Genomic DNA, 21,481 nt, shown 5'->3' with positions numbered 1-21,481 from the left:
GAACGTGAGGGGAAAAGAGCAGGAAAACGTGAGGGGAGAAAAGAGCGGGAAAACGTGAGGGGAAAAAAGAGCGGGAAAACGTGAGGGGAGAAAAAGAGCGGGAAAACGTGAGGGGAGAAAAGAGCGGGAAAACGTGAGGGGAGAAAAGAGCGGGAAAACGTGAGGGGAGAAAAGAGCGGGAAAACGTGAGGGGAGAAAAGAGCGGGAAAACGTGAAGGGAGAAAAGAGCGGGAAAACGTGAGGGGAGAAAAGAGCGGGAAAACGTGAGGGGAGAAAAGAGCGGGAAAACGTGAGGGGAGAAAAGAGCGGGAAAACGTGAGGGAGCGGAAAGGAGAGGAGCTGCCAGAGCTGCAGAAAAGAAGGTGAGGGGGAATGGGGGATGAAAAGGGACAAAGTGTAAGGACACAAGGCAGGAAAGTGTAAAAAGGGGACCGGAAAGATGGTGCTGGTGACGGAAAATGGGGGCAAGAGGGGAAAGAAGTGGAGAGGGAAAGGAGGGACGGAGATGGAAGGGACAGAGGTGGCAGGAACTGGAAGGAAAAGAGGAGGAGGAGGGAGGAAATGGTGAAACGCGAGAGAAAAATGCGGGGTTGAGGGTGGGAAAAGGGGAATGAAGAGGATGACGAGGCGACAGGAGGGGACAAGCCAGGGCCCACCATCATCGTCCCCACCGTGTCCCTCCAGGCCGCAGTGATGGACCCACGCAGTGAGGGGCCCTACGGCCGAGACCCCCCGAGGCCACCGTGTGTCCCCACGACCCCCCGGCCCAGGGACAAGGTGGTCCTGGGGGTCCCCAAGAGACGCAGCGTCCCCGTGTCCTGCCCGGTTCTCCCCTCACGTCCCCCCAGGGGGATCCCACACGTGGACGTGCTGCTGAGGCAGGTCCACAGCACGCAGAAAGGTGAGTGTGAGGACCCCCGTGTGTCCCCCCTCCATCACCCCCCCCCCGCCACGTTCCCCGTGTCCCCGCGGTGTCCCCACACGTCCGTCTGTCCGTCCCACCGCGTCCCGCAGTCCTTCAGACCGCGCTGGAGGAGCTGGTGAAGGCACAGGACTGCAGTGAGGGGTTGTGCCAGCACCTGGAGCAGCGTGAGTCACCTGGGGGGGACACTGAGAGGGCTGGGGACACACAGAGAGGGGGTTTTGGGGGGCTCTGGGGGGTTCCAGGGGGCTCTGGGGACACTGAGGGGTTTGTGGGGGACACAGGGCTCTGAGCTCGCTTCCCCCTCCCCGCAGTGGAGCAGCGCCAGGAGGCACTGGAGGGGTCCTGGCAGCAGGTGCAAGGTGAGCCCAGGGGGCCCTGGGGGGGTCTCTGGGCCCCCCCAAAACCGTCCCCTGATTCCCCCTGGACCTCTGAACCCCCTTGACCCCCCCCAGAGTCCCTGCAGAGAGCGCGGCTGCGCGGGAAGGAGGCGGAGGCCAAAGGTCAGAGGTGAGTGGGGACACCTGTGACCCTTCTGAACCTCACCTGAGCCCCCTCCCCAAATACACCTGGTGCCCCCCGACCCCCCCCCCAGGCACTGCGGGCTCTACCTGGAGCAGCAGCAGGACCTGGAGGGGATGGAGCAGCACTGGGAGCAGCTGCAACACCTGCGCAGGGAACACAGGTGGGACTGGGGGGACACAGGTGGGACTTGGGGGGGGGAACCAGGTGGGGCTGGGGCTGCAGGTGGGGCTGGGGGGACACAGGTGGGGCTGGAGGGAACCAGGTGGGGCTGGGGTGGCACCAGGTGACCCACACAGGTCATGTGACCAGCGTGTCACCCCCTGTGTCCCCTCCCCCAGGTTGCAGTACTGCCAGCAGCTCGAGGCCATCATGGAGGAGCACAAACACCTGCATTACACCCACGTGAGCCCCGCCCTGGGGTCCCTGGCACACCTGGGGGGGTCCCTGGCACACCTGGGATCACCCCCCCACCCCTGTGTCCCCCCCAGACCCCAGCCCAACTGGAGGCTGAACTGGTGCAGCTGGAGAAGATGGAGGAGAAGTGTCTGAGCTGGGGTGAGCCCCTGACCCCTGAGTGACCCCCTGACCCCTGAGTGACCCCTGAGTGACCCCTGAGTGACCCCCTGACCCCTGAGTGACCCCCCCAGGCCCCCTGAGCCCCCCAAGCCCAGGTGTGTCCCCCCCTTGCCCAGAGCGCCGTGTGATGGAGACTGAGGAGCAGCTGGGCCCGGAGGCACCTGCGGTCAGGTGAGTGCCCGGCTCTGGCCCCGCCCCCTCCGAGGTGACCCCACCCCCAAACCCCCCGTTCTCGCAGGCGATTGGTGCAGCTGGAGCAGGAGGAGGCGGAGCGACAGCTGGAGGCGGAGCTGGGCCGGCAGGAGCTGAGCCTGCAGCGCCATAACAGGTGTGGGACAGGTGTGGGACAGGTGTGGGACAGGTGTGTGACAGGTGTGTGACACCTGGGACAGGTGTAGGACAGGTGTGTGACCCCTGGGACAGGTGTGTGACCCCCAGGACAGGTGTGGGACAGGTGTGTGACCCCCAGGACAGCTGTGTGGCAGGTGTGTGACACCTGGGACAGGTGTGGGACAGGTGTGTGACCCCCAGGACAGGTGTAGAGGCCACACCCTTTCTCTGGCCCCGCCCCCAGGTTGGCAGAGGAGCTGCAGCAGCTGCAGAGCCCCATGGGGGCAGGGCCGGAGTGACCGGGCTGAGCTGGACACGCCCCACGGGACACCTGGGGCACCTGTGGGACACCTCTGCCTGTTACCTGTGGTACCTGTTACCTGTGGTACCTGTTACCTGTTACCTGTGATACCTGTGTTACCTGTGTCACCTGTTACCTGTTACCTGTGTTACCTGTTACCTGTGTCACCTGTTACCTGTTACCTGTGTCACCTGTTACCTGTGGTACCTGTTACCTGTGGTACCTGTGTTACCTGTGGTACCTGTTACCTGTGGTACCTGTGTTACCTGTGTCACCTGTTACATGTGTCACCTGTTACCTGTGTCACCTGTTACCTGTTACCTGTGTTACCTGTTACCTGAGTGTTACCTGTGTTACCTGTGTCACCTGTGGTACCTGTTACCTGTGGTACCTGTTACCTGGGTGTTACCTGTATTATCTGTGTATTAACTGTGTTACCTGGGTGTTACCTGTACTATCTGTGTTACCTGGCTGTTACCTGGCTGTTACCTGGCTGTTACCTGGCTGTTACCTGGGTGTTACCTGGGTGTTACCTGGCTGTTACCTGCTGTTACCTGGCTGTTACCTGGGTGTCACCTGTGTTATCTGGGTGTTACCTGTTTTACCTGTGTTGTTTGTGTGTTACGGGTGTTACCTGGGTATTACCTGTGTTACCTGTGTTACCTGGGTGTTACCTGGGTGTTACCTGTGTTACCTGGGTGTTACCTGGGTGTTACCTGGGTGTTACCTGTGTTACCTGGGTGTCCCCCCATGTCCCCCCCCATGTCCCCAATAAACGCTCCCCTCCCCCCTCCGTCTCTCCGGTGTCTTTTTGTGACCGCGGCTCCCCAACATGGCGGCCCCCAGTGGGCGCCGCCATTGCTGCCCCCGCCCGCCGCCATGCTGGGAGCGGCGCGCCCTCAGTGCACCGGAAGTTGGACACGCCCCCACTTCCGGTGGGGTTGGGCCTAGCCCGGAGCGTCCGGCGGTGGCGGCGGCAGCGATGGTGAGGGGGGGTCCCGGGGCTTTGTGAGGGCTCCGCGGGCGGCGGGGGCCGGGCAGGGGGTCCTGGGCGGCTTCCCGGGGCTCTGACAGCCTCTCCCCGCCGTTCCCCCCCTCAGGACAGCGAATTCTCGGACGCGGAGGCGGCCCCGGGCGGGGAGGAGAACGCGCCGGTTTATTGCGTGTGCCGCAAACCGGACATCAACTGCTTCATGATGTGAGGGGAAACGGGGGGATTTGGGGTCTGGAACTGCTCCGGGATGTGAGGGGAAAACGGGGGGATCGGGGTCTGGAACTGCTTCATGATGTGAGGGGAAAACGGGGGGATTCGGGGTTTGGAACTGCTTCATGATGTGAGGGGAAACGGGGGGATTCGGGGTTTGGAACTGCTTCATGATGTGAGGGGAAACGGGGGGAATTTGGGGTCTGGAATTGCTCCGGGATGTGAGGGGAAACGGGGGGATTTGGGGTTTGGAATTGCTCCGGGATGTGAGGGGGAAAATGGGGGGATCAGGAGCCGCTCCGGGATGTGAGGGGGGGGTCTGGAGCTGTTCCAGAATGTGAGGGGGGATTTGGGGTCTGGAGCTGCTCTGGGATGTGAGGGGGGTCTGGAATTGCCCCAGGATTTGAGGGGGGTCTGGAATTGCCCCTGGATTTGAGGAGGGGTCTGGAATTACTGTGGGATTTGAGGGGGGGTCTGGAATTACTGTGGGATTTGAGGGAGGGTCTGGAATTGCTGTGGGATTTGAGGGGGGGTCTGGAATTGCTGTGGGATTTGAGGAGGGGTCTGGAATTGCCCCTGGATTTGAGGGGGGGGTCTGGAATTGCTCCAGGATTTGAGGGGGGGTCTGGAATTGCCCCTGGATTTGAGGGGGGGTCTGGAATTGCTGTGGGATTTGAGGAGGGGTCTGGAATTGCTCTGGGATGTGAGGAAGGGTCTGGAATTGCTGTGGGATTTGAGGGAGGGTCTGGAATTGCCCCTGGATTTGAGGGGGGGTCTGGAATTGCTGTGGGATTTGAGGGAGGGTCTGGAATTGCCCCTGGATTTGAGGGGGGGGTCTGGAATTGCTGTGGGATTTGAGGGGGGGTCTGGAATTGCCCCTGGATGTGAGGGGGGGTCTGGAATTGCTGTGGGATGTGAGGGAGGGTCTGGAATTGCCCCTGGATTTGAGGGGGGGGTCTGGAATTGCTGTGGGATGTGAGGGAGGGTCTGGAATTGCCCCTGGATTTGAGGGAGGGTCTGGAATTGCCCCTGGATTTGAGGGGGGGTCTGGAATTGCCCCAGGATTTGAGGGGGGGTCTGGAATTGCCCCTGGATTTGAGGGGGGGTCTGGAATTGCCCCTGGATTTGAGGGAGGGTCTAGAATTGCCCCTGGATTTGAGGAGGAACACGGGGGTCTCAGCAGCCCTGAGGGGGCTGCGGGGGGCACACAGCTCTGGGGGTCCCGCCTGCCTCCCCCATTGGGGGATCCCGGGTTGTTTTGGCCGCTGGGGGGGTTTGAGGGGGTCCCCCCGAAGCTCAAGGGGGGTGGGGGAGGTTGGGGGGCTTCGGGGGCGCCCGGCTGAGGGTCTCGCTGTCACCCCCACCCCACAGCGGCTGCGACAACTGCAACGAGTGGTTCCATGGGGACTGCATCAACATCACCGAGCGCATGGCCAAGGCCATCCGGGAGTGGTACTGCCGGCAGTGCCGCGGTGAGAGGGGCGGGGGGCTCGGGGGGCTCGGGGGGCTCGGGGGAAGGGGCTGGGGGCTGCTTTGGGGGGCTCGGGGGGCTCGGGGGAATGGGCTGGGGGCTGCTTTGGGGGGCTTGGGGGGCTTGGGGGGCTCGGGGGAATGGGCTGGGGGCTGCTTTGGGGGGCTCGGGGGAATGGGCTGGGGGCTGCTTTGGGGGGCTCGGGGGAAGGGGCTGGGGGCTGCTTGGGGGGCTTGGGGGGCTCGGGGGAATGGGCAGGGGGCTGCTTGGGGGGGCTTGGGGGAATGGGCTGGGGGCTGCTTGGGGGGCTTGGGGGGCTCGGGGGAATGGGCTGGGGGCTGCTTTGGGGGGCTCGGGGGAAGGGGCTGGGGGCTGCTTTGGGCGGCTCGGGGGGCTCGGGGGAATGGGCTGGGGGCTGCTTTGGGGGGCTCGGGGGGCTCGGGGGAGCCCTCTGGGGGTGCTGGTTTGGGGGGTTCCAGGGACACCTGGGGGGGTTCTGGATAATTTGGGGGGGGTCTGGGTGGTTCTGGATAATTTTTGGGGGGTCTGGGGTGGTCTGGATAATTTTGGGGAGGGGTCTGGGTGGTTTCCGGGGGGTTCTGGATAATCTGGGGGGCTCTGGGTGGTTCTAGATAATTTGGGGGGGTCTGGGTGGTTCTGGATAATTTTTGGGGGGTCTGGGTGGTTTCTGGGGGGTTCTGGATAATTTTGGGGCGGGGTCTGGGAGGTTCTGGATAATTTGAGGAGGGGTCTGGGTGGATTTGGGGGGGGTTCTGGATAATTTGGGGGGGTCTGGGAGGTTCTGGATAATTTTGGGGAGGGGTCTGGGTGGATTTGGTGCTTCTGGATAATTTTGGGGAGGGGTCTGTGTGGATTTAGGGGGGTTCTGGATAATTTTTGGGGGGTCTGGGTGGGTCTGGATAATTTGAGGAGGGGTCTGGGTGGATTTAGGTGGGTTCTGGATAATTTTGGGGAGGGGTCTGGGTGTTTCCTGGGGGGGGGGGTCCCAAACACCCGAGCCCAGTTTGGTGGGCGGGGGTCAGGGCAGATTTTGGGCTCCATTTTCAGCCTCCTGCGTGGCGATTTTTGGGGAGGGGGATCCGGGGGTCCCTCATTGAGGACCCCCCCTGGCTCAGGGGATTTGGGGAGGGGGTCGGGGTCCCCCTGAACGCCCCCCCTGACCCCCCCCAGAGAAGGACCCGAGCCTGGAGATCCGGTACCGGCACAAGAAGTGGAGGGAGAAGGAGCACGAGGGCACCAAGGGCCAGGAGCTGGAGCAGGGCCGAGCTGCCAAGGTGGGCTTGGGGGGGCTCAGGGCACCCCAAAAAATCACAGGGGACACCCCAAAACCTGGGGGGGCTGGGAGGGGCCCCAGGCCCTTTAGGATGAGGATTTGGGGGATCCCTGAGGGGTCTGGGATTGCACCCGGCTTGGGGTTCCCTGCGCGTGTTTTGGGGTGCCCCAGATGGATTTTTGGGGTTCCTGATCTGGTTTTGGGGTTCCTCAGTTTTTGGGGGTACCTGACCCCATTTTTGGGGCACCTAATCCCATTTTTGGGGTACCTGAGTCAGTTTTGGGGCTCCTGACTCCATTTCTGGGGCTCCTGACTCCATTTTTGGGGTACCTCAATTTTTGGGGTACCTGACCCCATTTTTGGGGTTCCTAACCTCATTTTTGGGGTACCTGACCCCATTTTTTGGGTTTCTGACTCCATTTTTTGGGGTACCTGACTCAGTTTTGGGGTTCCTGACTCCATTTTTGGGGCTCCTGACTCCATTTTTGGGGTACCTGAGTCAGTTTTGGGGTTCCTGACCCCATTTTTGGGGCTCCTGACTCCATTTTTGGGGTACCTCAATTTTTGGGGTACCTGACTCAGTTTTGGGGTACCTGACCCCATTTTTGGGGCACTTAATCCCATTTTTGGGGTTCCTGATCCCATTTTGGGGCACCTAATCCCATTTTTGGGGTTCCTGACCCCATTTTTGGGGTTCCTAACCCCATTTTTGGGGTACCTGACCCCATTTTTTGGGTTTCTGACTCCATTTTTTGGGGTACCTGACTCAGTTTTGGGGTTCCTGACCCCATTTTTGGGGCACCAGATCCCATTTTTGGGGTTCCTGACCCCATTTCCGGGGTTCCTGATCCCGTTTTTCGGGGTTCAGGATCGCCGTTTTCGGGGTTCTCAATCTCGTTTTTTGGGGCTCTCAGTCGCCGGTTCCGGGGTCCCAGACTTGGTTTTCGGGGTTCCAGGTCTCGGATTTCCGGGGCCCTAGACTCGATTCTGGGCTTTCCGGGGTTCCAGAACTCGGGAGTCTAGACTCGGTTCTAGGTTTCGGGGTTCTAGACTCGGTTCTAGGTCTCGGGGTTCTAGACTCGGTTCTAGACTCGGCTCTAGGTTCCGGGGTTCTAGACTCGGTTCTAGGTTTCGGGGTTCTAGACTCGGTTCTAGACTCGGTTCTAGGTTCCGGGGGTTCTAGACTCGGTTCTAGACTCGGTTCTAGGTCTCGGGGTTCTAGACTCGGTTCTAGACTCGGTTCCGGACTCGGTTCTAGACTCGGTTCCGGACTCGGTTCTGGACTTGGTTCCGGACTCGGTTCCAGACTCGGTTCCAGACTCGGTTCTGGACTCGGTTCTGGACTCGGTTCCAGCTCTCGGGTTTCGGGGTTTCGGATCTCGTTATTCAGAACCAGTTTTGGTGTTCTTGACCCGTTTTTGGTGTTCCTGATCCCATTTTCGGGGTTCCTGACCCCATTTCTGGTGTTCCTGACCCGTTTTTGGGGTTCCTCACCCCGTTTCTGGTGTTCCTGACCCCGTTTTCGGGGTTCCTGACCCCGTTTTTGGGGTTCCCAATCCCATTTCTGGTGTTCCTGACCCATTTCTGGGGTTCCTGACCCCGTTTTTGGTGTTCCTGACCCCGTTTTTGGTGTTCCTGACCCCGTTTTTGGGGTTCCTGACCCCATTTCCGGTGTTCCTGACCCGTTTTTTGTGTTCCTGACCCCGTTTTTGGTGTTCCTGACCCCGTTTTTGGGGTTCCTGACCCCGTTTTTGGGGTTCCTGACCCATTTCTGGGTTTCCTGACCCATTTCTGGTGTTCCTGACCCATTTCTGGTGTTCCTGACCTCGTTTTTGGGGTTCCTGACCCCGTTTTCGGGGTTCCTGACCCATTTCTGGTGTTCCTGACCCCGTTTCTGGTGTTCCTGACCCGTTTTTGGGGTTCCTCACCCCATTTCTGGTGTTCCTGACCCCATTTTTGGTGTTCCTGACCCCGTTTTTGGGGTTCCTGACTCATTTCTGGTGTTCCTGACCCCGTTTCTGGGGTTCCTGACCCCGTTTTTGGGGTTCCTGACCCCGTTTCTGGCGCAGATCAAGCGCTCTGCCCGCATGTGTGGCGAGTGCGAGGCGTGCCGGCGCCCCGAGGACTGCGGCCAGTGCGATTCCATTTCTTGGGGTTCCTCACCCCATTTCTGGTGTTCCTGACCTCGTTTTTGGGGTTCCTGATCCCATTTTTGGGGTTCCTGACCCCATTTCTGGTGTTCCCAATCCCATTTCTGGTGTTCCTGACCCATTTCTGGGGTTCCTGACCCCGTTTTCGGGGTTCCTGACCCATTTCTGGTGTTCCTGATCCCATTTCTGGTGTTCCTGACCCCGTTTTTGGGGTTCCTGACCCCGTTTTTGGGGTTCCTGACCCCGTTTTTGGGGTTCCTGACCCCGTTTCTGGCGCAGATCAAGCGCTCTGCCCGCATGTGTGGCGAGTGCGAGGCGTGCCGGCGCCCCGAGGACTGCGGCCAGTGCGATTCCATTTCTTGGGGTTCCTCACCCCATTTCTGGTGTTCCTGACCCGTTTCTGGTGTTCCTGACCCCGTTTTTGGGGTTCCTGACCCATTTCTGGTGTTCCTGACCCCATTTCTGGTGTTCCTGACCCGTTTTTTGTGTTCCTGACCCCGTTTCTGGTGTTCCTGACCCCGTTTCTGGTGTTCCTGACCCCGTTTTTGGGGTTCCTGACCCCGTTTCTGGTGTTCCTGACCCATTTCTGGTTTTCCTGACCCCGTTTTTGGGGTTCCTGATCCCATTTCTGGTGTTCCTGACCCCGTTTTTGGGGTTCCTGACCCCGTTTTTGGGGTTCCTGACCCCGTTTCTGGTGTTCCTGACCCCGTTTTTGGGGTTCCTGACCCCGTTTCTGGCGCAGATCAAGCGCTCTGCCCGCATGTGTGGCGAGTGCGAGGCGTGCCGGCGCCCCGAGGACTGCGGCCAGTGCGATTTCTGTCGCGACATGAAGAAATTCGGGGGCCCCAACAAGATCCGCCAGAAGTGCCGGCTGCGGCAGTGCCAGCTGCGGGCGCGGGTGAGCCTGTCCCCAAGGTGTCCCCAAGGTGTCCCCAAAGTGTCACCAAAGTGTCCCCAAAGTGTCCCCAATGTGTCCCCAATGTGTCACCAAGGTGTCCCCAAAGTGTCCCCAAGGTGTCCCCAAGGTGTCACCAAGGTGTCCCCAAAGTGTCCCCAAAGTGTCCCCAATGTGTCCCCAATGTGTCACCAAGGTGTCCCCAAGGTGTCCCCAAGGTGTCCCCCATGTGTCCTCAATGTGTCCCCAAGGTGTCCCCAAGGTGTCACCAAGGTGTCCCCAAAGTGTCCCCAATGTGTCACCAAAGTGTCACCAAGGTGTCCCCAAAGTGTCCCCAATGTGTCCCCAATGTGTCCCCAATGTGTCCCCAATGTGTCACCAAAGTGTCCCCCCAAAGTGTCCCCAAGGTGTCCCCAAGGTGTCCCCAAGGTGTCCCCAAAGTGTCCCCAAGGTGTCCCCAATGTGTCCCCAAAGTGTCACCAAAGTGTCCCCCCAAAGTGTCCCCCCAAAGTGTCCCCAAGGTGTCCCCAAGGTGTCCCCAAGGTGTCACCAAGGTGTCCCCAATGTGTCCCCAGTGTGTCCCCAAGGTGTCCCCAAGGTGTCACCAATGTGTCCCCAAGGTGTCACCAAGGTGTCACCAAAGTGTCCCCAAAGTGTCACCAAAGTGTCCCCAAGGTGTCCCCAATGTGTCCCCAAGGTGTCCCCAAAGTGTCCCCAAGGTGTCCCCAATGTGTCACCAAAGTGTCACCAAAGTATTCCCAAGGTGTCCCCAATGTGTCCCCAAGGTGTCCCCAAGGTGTCCCAAACATGTCCCCAAAGTGTCCCCAAGGTGTCCCCAAGGTGTCCCCAGGGTGTCACCGAAGTGTCCCCAAAGTGTCCCCAGAGTGTCCCAAACATGTCCCCAAAGTGTCCCCATGGTGTCCCCATGGTGTCCCCAGTGTGGCTCTTGCTCTCCGTGTCCCTGTCACGTGGCTCTGTCACCGCCTCGTGTCCCTTTGTCACCGTGTCCGGTGTCACGGCACGTGCTTTGTCATCGTCTGACCGCGTCCTCGTGTCCCTTTGTCACCCTGTCTCGTGTCTCTTTGTCACCTTGCCTGGTGTCCCTGGTGTGTCACGTCCTCATGTCCCCGTGTCCCTGGTGTGGCATGTCCCCATGTCCCCATCCCCTGTCCCCATCCCCTGTCCCCATCCCCTGTCCCCATCCCCTGTCCCCATGTCCCTGTGTCCCTGTCACTGTCCCTGTCCCCGTGTGTCCCCTGTCCCTGTCCCCATCCCTGTCCCCATCCCTGTCCCTGTGTCCCTGTCCCTGTCCCTGTTCTCTGTCCCCATGTGTCCCCATGTCCCCATCCCCTGTCCCCATCCCCTGTCCACATCCCCTGTCCCTGTTCCCATCCCCTGTCCCCATCCCTGTCCCCTGTCCCTGTCCCCATCCCTGTCCCCTGTCCCTGTTCTCTGTCCCCTCTCCCTGTCCCCATCCCCTGTCCCCGTCCCTGTCCCTGCCAGTCCCTGACGTGTCCCCATGTCCCCATCCCCTGTCCCCATCCCTGTCCCTGTCCTTGTCCCTGTCCTCTCTCCCCATCCCTGTCCCCCTGTCCCTGTCCCTGTCCCCATCCCTGTCCCTGTCCCCTGTCCCCCCATCCCTGTCCCCGTCCCCTGTCCCCATCCCTGTCCCCCTGTCCCTGTCCCCATCCCTGTCCCCATCCCCTGTCCCCATCCCTGTCCCCCTGTCCCTGTCCCCATCCCTGTCCCTGTCCCCCTGTCCCTGTCCCTGTCCCCCTGTCCCTGTCCCTGCCAGTCCCTGACGTGTCCCCTCGTGTCCCCACAGGAGTCCTACAAGTACTTCCCCACCTCGGTGAGTGCTGTGGGGAGGGGGCAGGGGGACCCCAGACCCCCCCTGTCCCCCCGGGGAGGGGGTGGGGGAGGGGGGAGCACCCCAAACCCCCCCGGGGGTCGGGTGGGGGAGGGGGGAGCACCCCAAACCCCCCCGGGGGTCGGGTGGGGGAGGGGTCTCCCAGGTGCTGGGGGTGCCCAGGAAGGTGCTGACCCCTCCCCCACGGGGGTCTTGGGGGGGTCCCTGGTGGTGCTGAACCCCCCCCCCCCCCAATTGATGGGGGTGTCTTGGGGGGTCCCAGGGGTGTCCTGGGGGGTCCCAGGGGTGTCACCAGGGGGTCCCAGGGGTGTCATGGGGGTCCCAGGGGGTCCCTGGTGGTGCTGAGCCCCCCTCAAATGATGGGGGTGTCTTGGGGGGTTCCAGGGGTGTCACCAGGGGTCCCAGAGAGTCCCAGGGGGTCCCAGGGGTGTCATGAGGGTCCTAAAAGGGTCCCAGGAGGGTCCCAGGGTGTCCCAGGGGTGTCACCAGGGGGTCCCAGGGGTGTCATGGGGGTCCCTGGTGGTGCTGAGCCCCCCTCAAATGATGGGGGTGTCCTGAGGGGTCCCAGGGGTGTCACCAGGGAGTCCCAGGGGGGTCCCGGGGGTCCCTGGCAGTGCTGACCCCCCCCAGCTGGCGCGGGGGCGCGAGGGGGACCTGGAGCTGCTGAAGGCGCAGCTGGGGGGGCCGGGGCCCCCCGAGACCCTCTCGGACGAGGAGCTGCCCCTCGACCCCCGGCTCTACCAGGAGCTCTGCGCCGGCGCCTTCGACGAGCACGGCCTGGTGAGCCCCCCAAAAACGGCCCGGGACCCCCAAAAACTGACACAGGACCCCCAAAACGGCCCCGGGACCCCCAGAAACTGACACAGGACCCCCAAAAACTGCCCTGGGACCCCCAAAAACTGCCCCAGGACCCCCAAAACGGCCCCGGGACCCCCAAAACTGCCCAGGGACCCCCAGAACGGCACTGGGACCCCCAAAAACTGCCCTGGGACCCCCAAAACGGCACTGGGACCCCCAAAAACTGACCCAGGACCCCCAAAACGGCACTGGGACCCCCAAAAACTGCCCTGGGACCCCCAAAAACTGCCCTGGGACCCCCAAAACTGCCCCGGGACCCCCAGAACGGCACTGGGACCCCCAAAAACTGCCCCGGGACCCCCAAAACGGCACTGGGACCCCCAGAAACTGCCCCAGGACCCCCAAAAACTGCCCCGGGACCCCCAAAAACTGCCCTGGGACCCCCAGAAACTGCCCCAGGACCCCCAGAAACTGACACAGGACCCCCAAAAACTGACACAGGACCCCCAAAATGGCACTGGGAACCCCAAAAACGGCACTGGGACCCCCAAAAACTGCCCCGGGACCCCCAAAAACTGCCCCAGGACCCCCAGAACGGCACTGGGACCCCCAAAAACTGCCCTGGGACCCCCAAAAACGGCCCCGGGACCCCCAGAAACTGACACAGGACCCCCAAAATCTGACACAGGACCCCCAAAAACTGCCCTGGGACCCCCAGAACGGCCCCGGGACCCCCAAAAATGGCCCTGGGACCCCCAAAATGGCCCTGGGACCCCCAAACTGCCCCCCCAGAGCTGGGTTTAACCCCAATGAGGTGTGGGGGGTGTTTTAATCCAGACCTTAATTATTAGTTATTATTTATTGTTTATTTATTATTATTTATTTGTTATTTATTATTTCTATTTTTGTATTTATTTTTTATTTTTATTTATTAATTTTATTAATTATTTTTATTGGTTATTTTTGTTTGTTAGTCGTTACTTATTATTTATAATTTATCATTTATCATTTTATCATTTATTTTTATTATTTATTATTTACTAATTAGTATTTAGTGTTTAGCATTTATTAACTTTAATTTTGTTATTTGCTTTGTATTATTTATTCTTTATTATTTATCATTTTATCCTTTTATAATTTTTAGTTATTTAGTGTTATTATTTATAATCTAATAATTATTAATTGTTATTGATTATTAATTATTAGTTATTAATTATTAATTATTAATTATTAATTATTAATTACGAGGGCAGTTTTTAGGGGACGCTTTGGGCACGTCCAGCCCCGCAGGGGAGGATGGGGAGGAGAGTCTGTGGGTCAGGGCCAGGTCCCCAAAGTGTCCCCAAATGTCCCCAAATGTCCCCAGGTGTGTCCCCAGGTGTCCCCAGCTGTCCCCAGGTGTGTCCCCAGGTGTCCCCAGGTGTCCCCAGGTGTCCCCAGGTGTCCCCAGCTGTCCCCAGGTGTGTCCCAGGTGTCCCCAGGTGTGTCCCCAGGTGTCCCCAGCTGTCCCCAGCTGTCCCCAGGTGTGTCCCCAGGTGTCCCCAGGTGTCCCCAGGTGTCCCCAGGTGTGTCCCCAGGTGTCCCCAGCTGTCCCCAAAGTGTCCCCAGGTGTCCCCAGGTGTCCCCAGCTGTCCCCAGGTGTCCCCAGCTGTCCCCAAAGTGTCCCCAGGTGTCCCCAGCTGTCCCCAGCTGTCCCCAGCTGTCCCCAGCTGTCCCCAGGTGTCCCCAGCTGTCCCCAGGTGTCCCCAGGTGTATCCCCAGGTATCCCCAGCTGTCCCCAGCTGTCCCCAGCTGTCCCCAGCTGTCCCCAGGTGTCCCCAGGTGTGTCCCCAGGTGTGTCCCCAGGTATCCCCAGCTGCCCCCAGCTGTCCCCAGGTGTCCCCAGGTGTCCCCAACGTGTCCCCCTCCCCAGCCCTGGCTCAGTGACGCCGAGGACGCGCCGTTCCTGGACCCCGTCCTGCGCAAGCGCGCCGTCAAGGTCAAACACGTCAAGCGCCGCGAGAAGAAATCGGACAAGAAGGTGGGGGGGGCACTGGGGGTTACTGGGAGCTACTGGGGGTTACTGGGAGTGACTGGGAGCTACTGGGGGTTACTGGGAGGGTCACTGGGGGTCACTGGGGGTCACTGGGGGTTACTGGGAGGGTTAATGGGGGTCACTGGGGGTCACTGGGGGTCACTGGGGGTTACTGGGAGGGTTAATGGGGGTCACTGGGGGTCACTGGGGGTTACTGGGAGGGTTAATAGGGGTCACCGGGGGTCACTGGGTGTCACTGGGTGTCACTGGGTGTCACTGGGTGTCACTGGGAGCTCACTGGGTGTCACTGGGTGTCACTGGGTGTCACTGGGGGTCACTGGGAGCTCACTGGTTGTCACTGGGAGCTCACTGGGTGTCACTGGGTGTCACTGGGAGCTCACTGGTGCTAACTGGTTGTCACTGGTTGTCACTGGGAGGTCACTGGGTGTCACTGGGAGCTCACTGGTTGTCACTGGTTTTTACTGGGGCAGAAGGAGGAGCGCTACAAGCGGCACCGGCAGCGGGCGCGGCACCGCGAGCGCTCTGGGGGTCACTGGGTGTCACTGGGTGTCACTGGGTGTCACTGGGTGTCACTGGGTGTCACTGGTGCTAACTGGTTCTAACTGGTTTTTACTGGGGCAGAAGGAGGAGCGCTACAAGCGGCACCGGCAGCGGGCGCGGCACCGCGAGCGCCGCGGGCACCCCGAGCGCGCCGACGCGCGCGACCCCGCGGGGCTGGGCCAGTGCCTGGGGCCCGGCTGCACCCGCCCCGCCCGGGCCCCCTCCAAGTACTGCAGCGAGGCCTGCGGCATCAAACTGGCTGCCAAGTGAGTGCTCACCAGTACGGACCAGTATGGACCGGTACGGACCGGTATGGACCGGTATAAACCGGTATAAACCAGTACAGACCAGTACGGACCAGTATGGATCAGTATGGACCAGTATAAACCGGTATAGACCGGTATAGACCGGTATAAACCAGTATAAACCAGTATGGACTGGTATAAACCAGTATAGACCAGTATAAACCAGTATAAACCGGTATAAACCAGTATGGACCGGTGTAAACCAGTATGGACCGGTATAGACCGGTATAAACCGGTATAAACCAGTATAAACCGGTATAAACCGGTATAGACCAGTATAAACCAGTATAAACCGGTATAAACCAGTATAAACCGGTGTAAACCGGTACAGACCAGTATAAACCAGTATAAACCAGCATAAACCGGTATAAACCGGCATAAACTGGTATAAACTGGTATAAACCAGTATAGACCAGTGTAAAGCAGTTCTATAAAGGGATCCTGCCTCAGTGGATCCCAGGGATCCCCGTTAACCCTTTCAGTCCCGAGATCCCAGGGATCCCCCAGCCCCATTAACCCTTTCAGTCCCCCAGTCCCAGCCAGATCCCAGGGATCCCCATTAACCCTTTCACTCCCCTGATCCCAGCAGTGGATCCCAGGGATTCCCCATTAACCCTTTCACTCCCCCGATCCCAGCCGGATCTACGAGATCCTGCCGCAGTGGATCCAGCAGTGGATCCCAGGGATCCCAGGGATCCCCCCAGCCCCATTAACCCTTTCACTCCCCTGATCCCAGCAGTGGATCCCAGGGATCCCAGGGATCCCCCATTAACCCTTTCCCTGCCCCGATCCAGCCGGATCTACGAGATCCTGCCATAGCAGCGGATCCAGCAGTGGCAGCAGTGGATCCAGCAGTGGATCCCAGAGATCCCAGAGATCCCCCAGCCCCATTAACCCTTTCAGTCCCCGTTAACCCTTTCAGTCCCTCAATCCCAGGGATCCCCCAGCCCCATTAACCCTTTCACTCCCCTGATCCCAGCCGGATCTACGAGATCCTGCCGCAGCGGATCCAGCAGTGGCAGCAGTGGATCCCCCAGCCCCCATTAACCCTTTCACTCCCTCAATCCCAGTGATCCCCCAGCCCCATTAACCCCTTCCTCCCCCCGATCCCAGCCGGATCTACGAGATCCTGCCGCAGCGGATCCAGCAGTGGCAGCAGAGCCCGTGCGTGGCGGAGGAGCACGGCAAGCGGCTGCTGGAGCGGATCCGGCGCGAGCAGCACCAGGCGCGGCTGCGGCTGCAGGCAAAATCTCTAAAGCAGTATTTTTTTCCTCTAAACTCAAAGTTTGAGATCTTAAGATAATATAAAAACCGGGGTCCCCACCTTCCTGCACCTTTATTAGGTAATGTTTGGGTGGGGGGGGTCCTGAAATCTTACTGGGAGCTGCTGACGGTTCTTTGTGGGGTCCTGGGGGTCCCCAAATCCTTTAATTCTCGTTTTGGGTCCTTCTTGAGATCCCCCCTGGTTCTTTGTGGGGTCCTGGGGGTCCCCAAAATCCTTCAATTCTCATTTTGGGTCCCTTTTGAGATCCCCCCTGGTCCTTCATGGGGTCCTGGGGGTCCCAAAATCCTTTAATTCTCATTTTGGGTCCTTTTTGAGATCCTCCCTGGTTCTTTGTGGGGTCCTGGGGGTCCCAAAATCCTTTAATTCTCGTTTTGGGTCCTTCTTGAGATCCCCCCTGGTCCTTCATGGGGTCCTGGGGGTCCCCAGGTCCTTTAATTCTCATTTTGGGTCCTTTTTGAGATCCCCCCTGGTTCTTTGTGGGGTCCTGGGGGTCCCAAAATCCTTTAATTTTCCCAGTTTTGGGTCTTCTTTGCACCCACAGGCGGCTCCTGGAGACCTGGGGGTCCCCAAATCCTTCAGTTCTCCTCGTTTTGGGTTCTCTTTGCACCCCCATGGGGCACCTGGAGATCTGGGGACCCCAAAACCCCTTTAATTCTCCTCATTTTGGGTCTCTCTGGCTCCCCCAATCCTTCGTGGTGCCCCCAGACACCTGAGACCCCCCAAAATCCTTTAATTCTCCCCATTTTGGGTCCTCCCTGACCCCCCCAACCCCCCGAGCCCCTCCTTGGGACACCCCCAGACCCCCCTGGAGCCCCTCCCGGGTCTGGGGGTGCCCCCTGAGCCCCTTGTGCCCCCCCAGAGCACGGAGGGGGACAGCGAGGACACGGACCTGCAGATCTTCTGCGTGTCCTGCGGCCACCCCATCAACCCCAAGGTGGCCCTGAGGCACATGGAGCGCTGCTACGCCAAGGTGGGGGGTCCTGGGGGGGTCCTGGGGGGTCCTGGGGGGGTCCTGGGGGGGTCCTGGAGGGGTCCTGGGGGGTCCTGGGGGGGGGTCTGGGGGGGTCCTGAGGGGGTTTGGGGGGGTTTGAGGGGTCTTGGAGGGGTCTGGGGGGGACTGGGAGGGTCTTGGGGGGGTCCTGGGGGGGTTTGGGGGGTCCTGGGGGGTCCTGGAAGGATCTGGGGTGGTCCTGAGGGGGTTTGGGGGCATTTGAGGGGTCTTGGAGGGGTCTGGGGGGGACTGGGAGGGTCTTGGGGGGGTCCTGAGGGGGTCAGGGGGGTCCTGAGGAGGTTTGGGGGTTCCTGGGGGGGGGTCTGGGGTCTCTATAGGGACTGGGGGGTTCCTGGGGAGGGTCCTGGAGGGTCTGTGGGTCCATGGGGGGGGGGGTTTGGGGGGCTCTGTAGGGTCTGGGGGACCCTCTGGGGGTCCGTAGAGCCCTGGGGGGGGGCTCGGGGAGGGGGGTTCACAGCCCTGCCCCCCCTTTTTGAACCCCCCCACCCCACCCCACCCCCGCTGCAGTACGAGAGCCAAACGTCCTTCGGGTCCATGTACCCCACCCGCATCGAGGGGTGAGTGGGGAGGGGGCTCGGGGGGTCCCAGCCCCCCAGATCCTCCTGGGGACACCCAGGGGAACCTTTTGGGGAGGGGGAGTCACCCTGGGGGGGTCCCAGCCCCCCAAACCCCCCTGGGATGGGGGAGGGGACACCCAGGGGAGGTTTTTGGGGAGGGGGAGTCACCCTGGGGGGGTCCCAGCCCCCCAAATCCTCCTGGGATGGGGGAGGGGACACCCAGGGGAGGTTTTTGGGGAGGGGGAGTCACCCTGGGGGGGTCCCAGCCCCCCAAACCCCCCTGGGATGGGGGAGGGGACACCCAGGGGAGTCACTCTGGGGGGGTCCCAGCCCCCCCAAATCCTCCTGGGGACACCCAGGGGAGGCTTTTTGGGGAGGGGGAGTCACCCTGGGGAGGGGGGGGTTTGAGGGGGGTTGTGGCTGTTTGGGGAGGGGTCTCTTGGCCCCCTGTCCCCCTCCCCAGGACTCCTCTCGTGTCCCCCCCACCCCAGGGCCACCCGGCTGTTCTGTGACGTTTACAACCCCCAGAGCAAAACCTACTGCAAGAGGCTGCAGGTGCTGTGCCCCGAGCACTCCCGCGACCCCAAGGTGGGTCTGGGGGCTCCTGGGGGGCCTGGGGAGTGTCCAGGACAATCCTGGGATCCCAAAATGGGTCTGGGGGACAGTGGGAGCACCCAGAACCCTCCCAGGACCCCCGGGGTGTCCCTGGAGGTGTCGGGCGGGGGTCCCTGGGTGTCCCTGGCAGGGGTCTCGGGGTGTCCCTGGGGGGGGTCCCGGGGTGTCCCCAGCCCCTGGAGGTGTCGGGCGGGGGTCTCAGGGGGTCTCGGGGTGTCCCTGGGGGGGTCCCGGGGTGTCCCTGGAGGTGCTGGGCGGGGGTCCCTGGGTGTCCCTGGCAGGGGTCTCGGGGTGTCCCTGGCGGGGGTCTCGGGGTGTCCCCAGCCCCTGGAGCTGTCGGGCGGGGGTCTCAGGGGGTCTCGGGGTGTCCCTGGGGGGGTCCCGGGGTGTCCCTGGAGGTGTCGGGTGGGGGTCCCGGGGTGTCCCGGGTGGGGGTCTCAGGGGGTCTCGGGGGGTCCCTGGGTGTCCCTGGGGGGGGTCCCGGGGTGTCCCCAGCCCCTGGAGGTGTCGGGTGGGGGTCTCGGGGTGTCCCTGGTGGGGGTCCCTGGGTGTCCCTGGGTGTCCCAGGTGGGGGTCTCAGGGGGTCTCAGGGTGTCCCTGGAGGTGTCGGGCAGGGGTCTCGGGGTGTCCCTGGAGGTGTCCCTGGGTGTCCCTGGGGGGGTCCCGGGGTGCCCCTGGCGGGGGTCCCTGGGATGTCCCTGGGGGGGTCCCTGGGTGTCCCTGGGTCTCCCGGGTGGGGGTCTCAGGGGTCCTGGGGTGTCCCTGGGTGTCCCTGGGGGGGTCCCGGGGTGTCCCTGGGTGCCCCGGGCGGGGGTCCCGGGGTGTCCTGGGTGGGGGTCTCAGGATGTCCCTGGGGGTGTCCCTGGGTGCCCCAGGTGGGTGTCCCTGGGTGTCCCTGGTGGGGGTCCCTGGGTGTCCCTGGGTGTCCCTGGGTGTCCCTGGGGGTGTCCCTGGGTGCCCCGGGCGGGGGTCTCAGGGGGTCCCGGGGTGTCCCGGGTGGGGGTCTCAGGGGGTCCCGGGGGGTCCCGGGGTGTCCCCGGCCCTGACGCCCCCGCAGGTCCCGGCAGACGAGGTGTGCGGCTGCCCCCTGGTGCGCGACGTCTTCGAGCTGACCGGGGACTTCTGCCGCGTCCCCAAGCGCAAGTGCCACCGCCACTACTGCTGGGAGAAGCTGCGGCGCGCCGAGGTGGACCTGGAGCGCGTCCGCGTGGTGCGTGCCGCAAAGCGCGCCGGGACGGAACGGGATGGAACGGGATAGAACGGGATAGAGCGGGATAGAACGGGATAAAAATGGGATAAAACGGGATAGAACGGGATAGAGCGGGATAAAACGGGATAGAACGGGATGGAACGGGATGGAACGGGATAGAACGGGATACAACAGGCCATAAATGGGATAAAACGGGTCAAAATGGGACACAAATGGGCTAAAATGGGATAAAATGGCACCGGAACAGAGCCAGAAAGGATAAAATGGCACTGTCCCCTGTCCATCTGTCCGTGTGTCCCTGTGTCCGTGTGTCCATGTGTCCCGTGTCCGTGTGTCCGTGTGTCCATGTGTCCGTGTGTCCGTGTGTCCGTGTGTCCGTGTGTCCCGTGTGTCCGTGTGTCCGTGTGTCCCGTCTGTCCGTCTGTCTGTCCGTGTGTCCATCCGTGTGTCCGCGTGTCCACGTGTCTGTCCATGTGTCCGTGTGTCCGTGTGTCCCGTGTCCGCGTGTCCGTGTGTCCGTGTGTCCATCCGTGTGTCCCGTGTCCGTGTGTCCGTCTGTCCGCGTGTCTGTCCGTCTGTCCGTGTGTCCCGTGTCCGTGTGTCCCGTGTCCGCGTGTCCGTGTGTCCGTGTGTCCGTGTGTCCGTGTGTCCATCCATGTGTCCCGTGTCCGTGTGTCCATCCATGTGTCCCGTGTTCGTGTGTCCATCCATCCGCGTGTCCGTGTGTCTGTCTGTGTGTCCATCCATCCGTCTGTCCCGTGTCCGTGTGTCCGTGTGTCCCGGCAGTGGTACAAGCTGGACGAGCTGTTTGAGCAGGAGCGCAACGTCCGCGCGGCGATGACCAACCGGGCGGGGCTGCTGGCGCTGATGCTGCACCAAACCATCCAGCACGACCCGCTGACCACGGACCTGCGCTCGGACCGCTGACCCCTGACCCCTGACCCCTGACCCCCCACTGACCCCTGACCCCCCACTGACCCCTGACCCGCTGACCACGGACCTGCGCTCGGACCGCTGACCCCTGACCCCTGACCCCTGACCCCCCACTGACCCCTGACCCCTGACCCGCTGACCCCTGACCCCTGACCCGCTGACCACGGACCTGCGCTCGGACCGCTGACCCCTGACCCCTGACCCCTGACCCCCCTGACCCGCTGACCACGGACCTGCGCTCGGACCGCTGACCCCTGACCCCTGACCCCTGACCCCCCACTGACCCCTGACCCCTGACCCGCTGACCCCTGACCCCTGACCCGCTGACCATGGACCTGCGCTCGGACCGCTGACCCCTGACCCCTGACCCCTGACCGCTGACCCCCACTGACCCCTGACACCTGACACCCCTCACACCCCCTGACCCCCCTGACCCCCCCCTGACCCCCCAGCCGGGCTCCCGGGGTCTCCCCAAATAAAAGCGGCAATGGAAACTGAGTCTCGGGGTGTCCGTGGGGTCTGGGGGTGTCCGGGGGGGTCTGGGGGTGTCCGGGGGGTCTGGGGGATATCGGGAGGGTCCTGGGGAGGGGGGGAATTCCCTTTTTAAGGAATTTTGGGACCCCCCCGAGGTTCCGGGACCACCCCAGACCCTG

General features: G+C 61.7%; 2 protein-coding genes across 2 annotated transcripts; both read left to right on the top strand.

The window, feature by feature from the left end:
- Positions 1 to 439: 439 nt before the first annotated feature.
- On the top strand, positions 440 to 3,444 carry LOC147647694 (synaptonemal complex central element protein 1-like). Its single transcript, XM_086870873.1, has 11 exons — positions 440 to 464; positions 596 to 901; positions 1,015 to 1,089; positions 1,237 to 1,284; positions 1,378 to 1,432; positions 1,518 to 1,607; positions 1,786 to 1,849; positions 1,936 to 2,002; positions 2,140 to 2,194; positions 2,262 to 2,351; positions 2,598 to 3,444. The coding sequence occupies exons 1-11, from the start codon at positions 440 to 442 to the stop codon at positions 2,650 to 2,652; spliced, it is 930 nt and encodes a 309-aa protein (XP_086726999.1). The 3' UTR covers positions 2,653 to 3,444.
- A 42-nt stretch (positions 3,445 to 3,486) lies between these two features.
- Positions 3,487 to 21,322, top strand: CXXC1 (CXXC finger protein 1). Its single transcript, XM_086871008.1, has 15 exons — positions 3,487 to 3,639; positions 3,755 to 3,852; positions 5,230 to 5,330; positions 6,521 to 6,624; positions 9,516 to 9,671; positions 11,494 to 11,520; positions 12,169 to 12,318; positions 14,249 to 14,356; positions 14,993 to 15,177; positions 16,330 to 16,459; positions 17,301 to 17,471; positions 18,021 to 18,070; positions 18,562 to 18,658; positions 19,743 to 19,895; positions 20,682 to 21,322. Exons 1-15 carry the CDS (start codon positions 3,487 to 3,489, stop codon positions 20,820 to 20,822), a joined length of 1,824 nt encoding a protein of 607 aa, XP_086727134.1. The 3' UTR covers positions 20,823 to 21,322.
- Positions 21,323 to 21,481: the final 159 nt, after the last annotated feature.

This window comes from Cyanistes caeruleus, chromosome 34 (assembly GCF_971803275.1).
Source record: "Cyanistes caeruleus chromosome 34, bCyaCae1.hap1.1, whole genome shotgun sequence".
Taxonomy (NCBI): domain Eukaryota; kingdom Metazoa; phylum Chordata; class Aves; order Passeriformes; family Paridae; genus Cyanistes; species Cyanistes caeruleus.
This window is presented reverse-complemented; position numbering and strand designations above follow the sequence as displayed.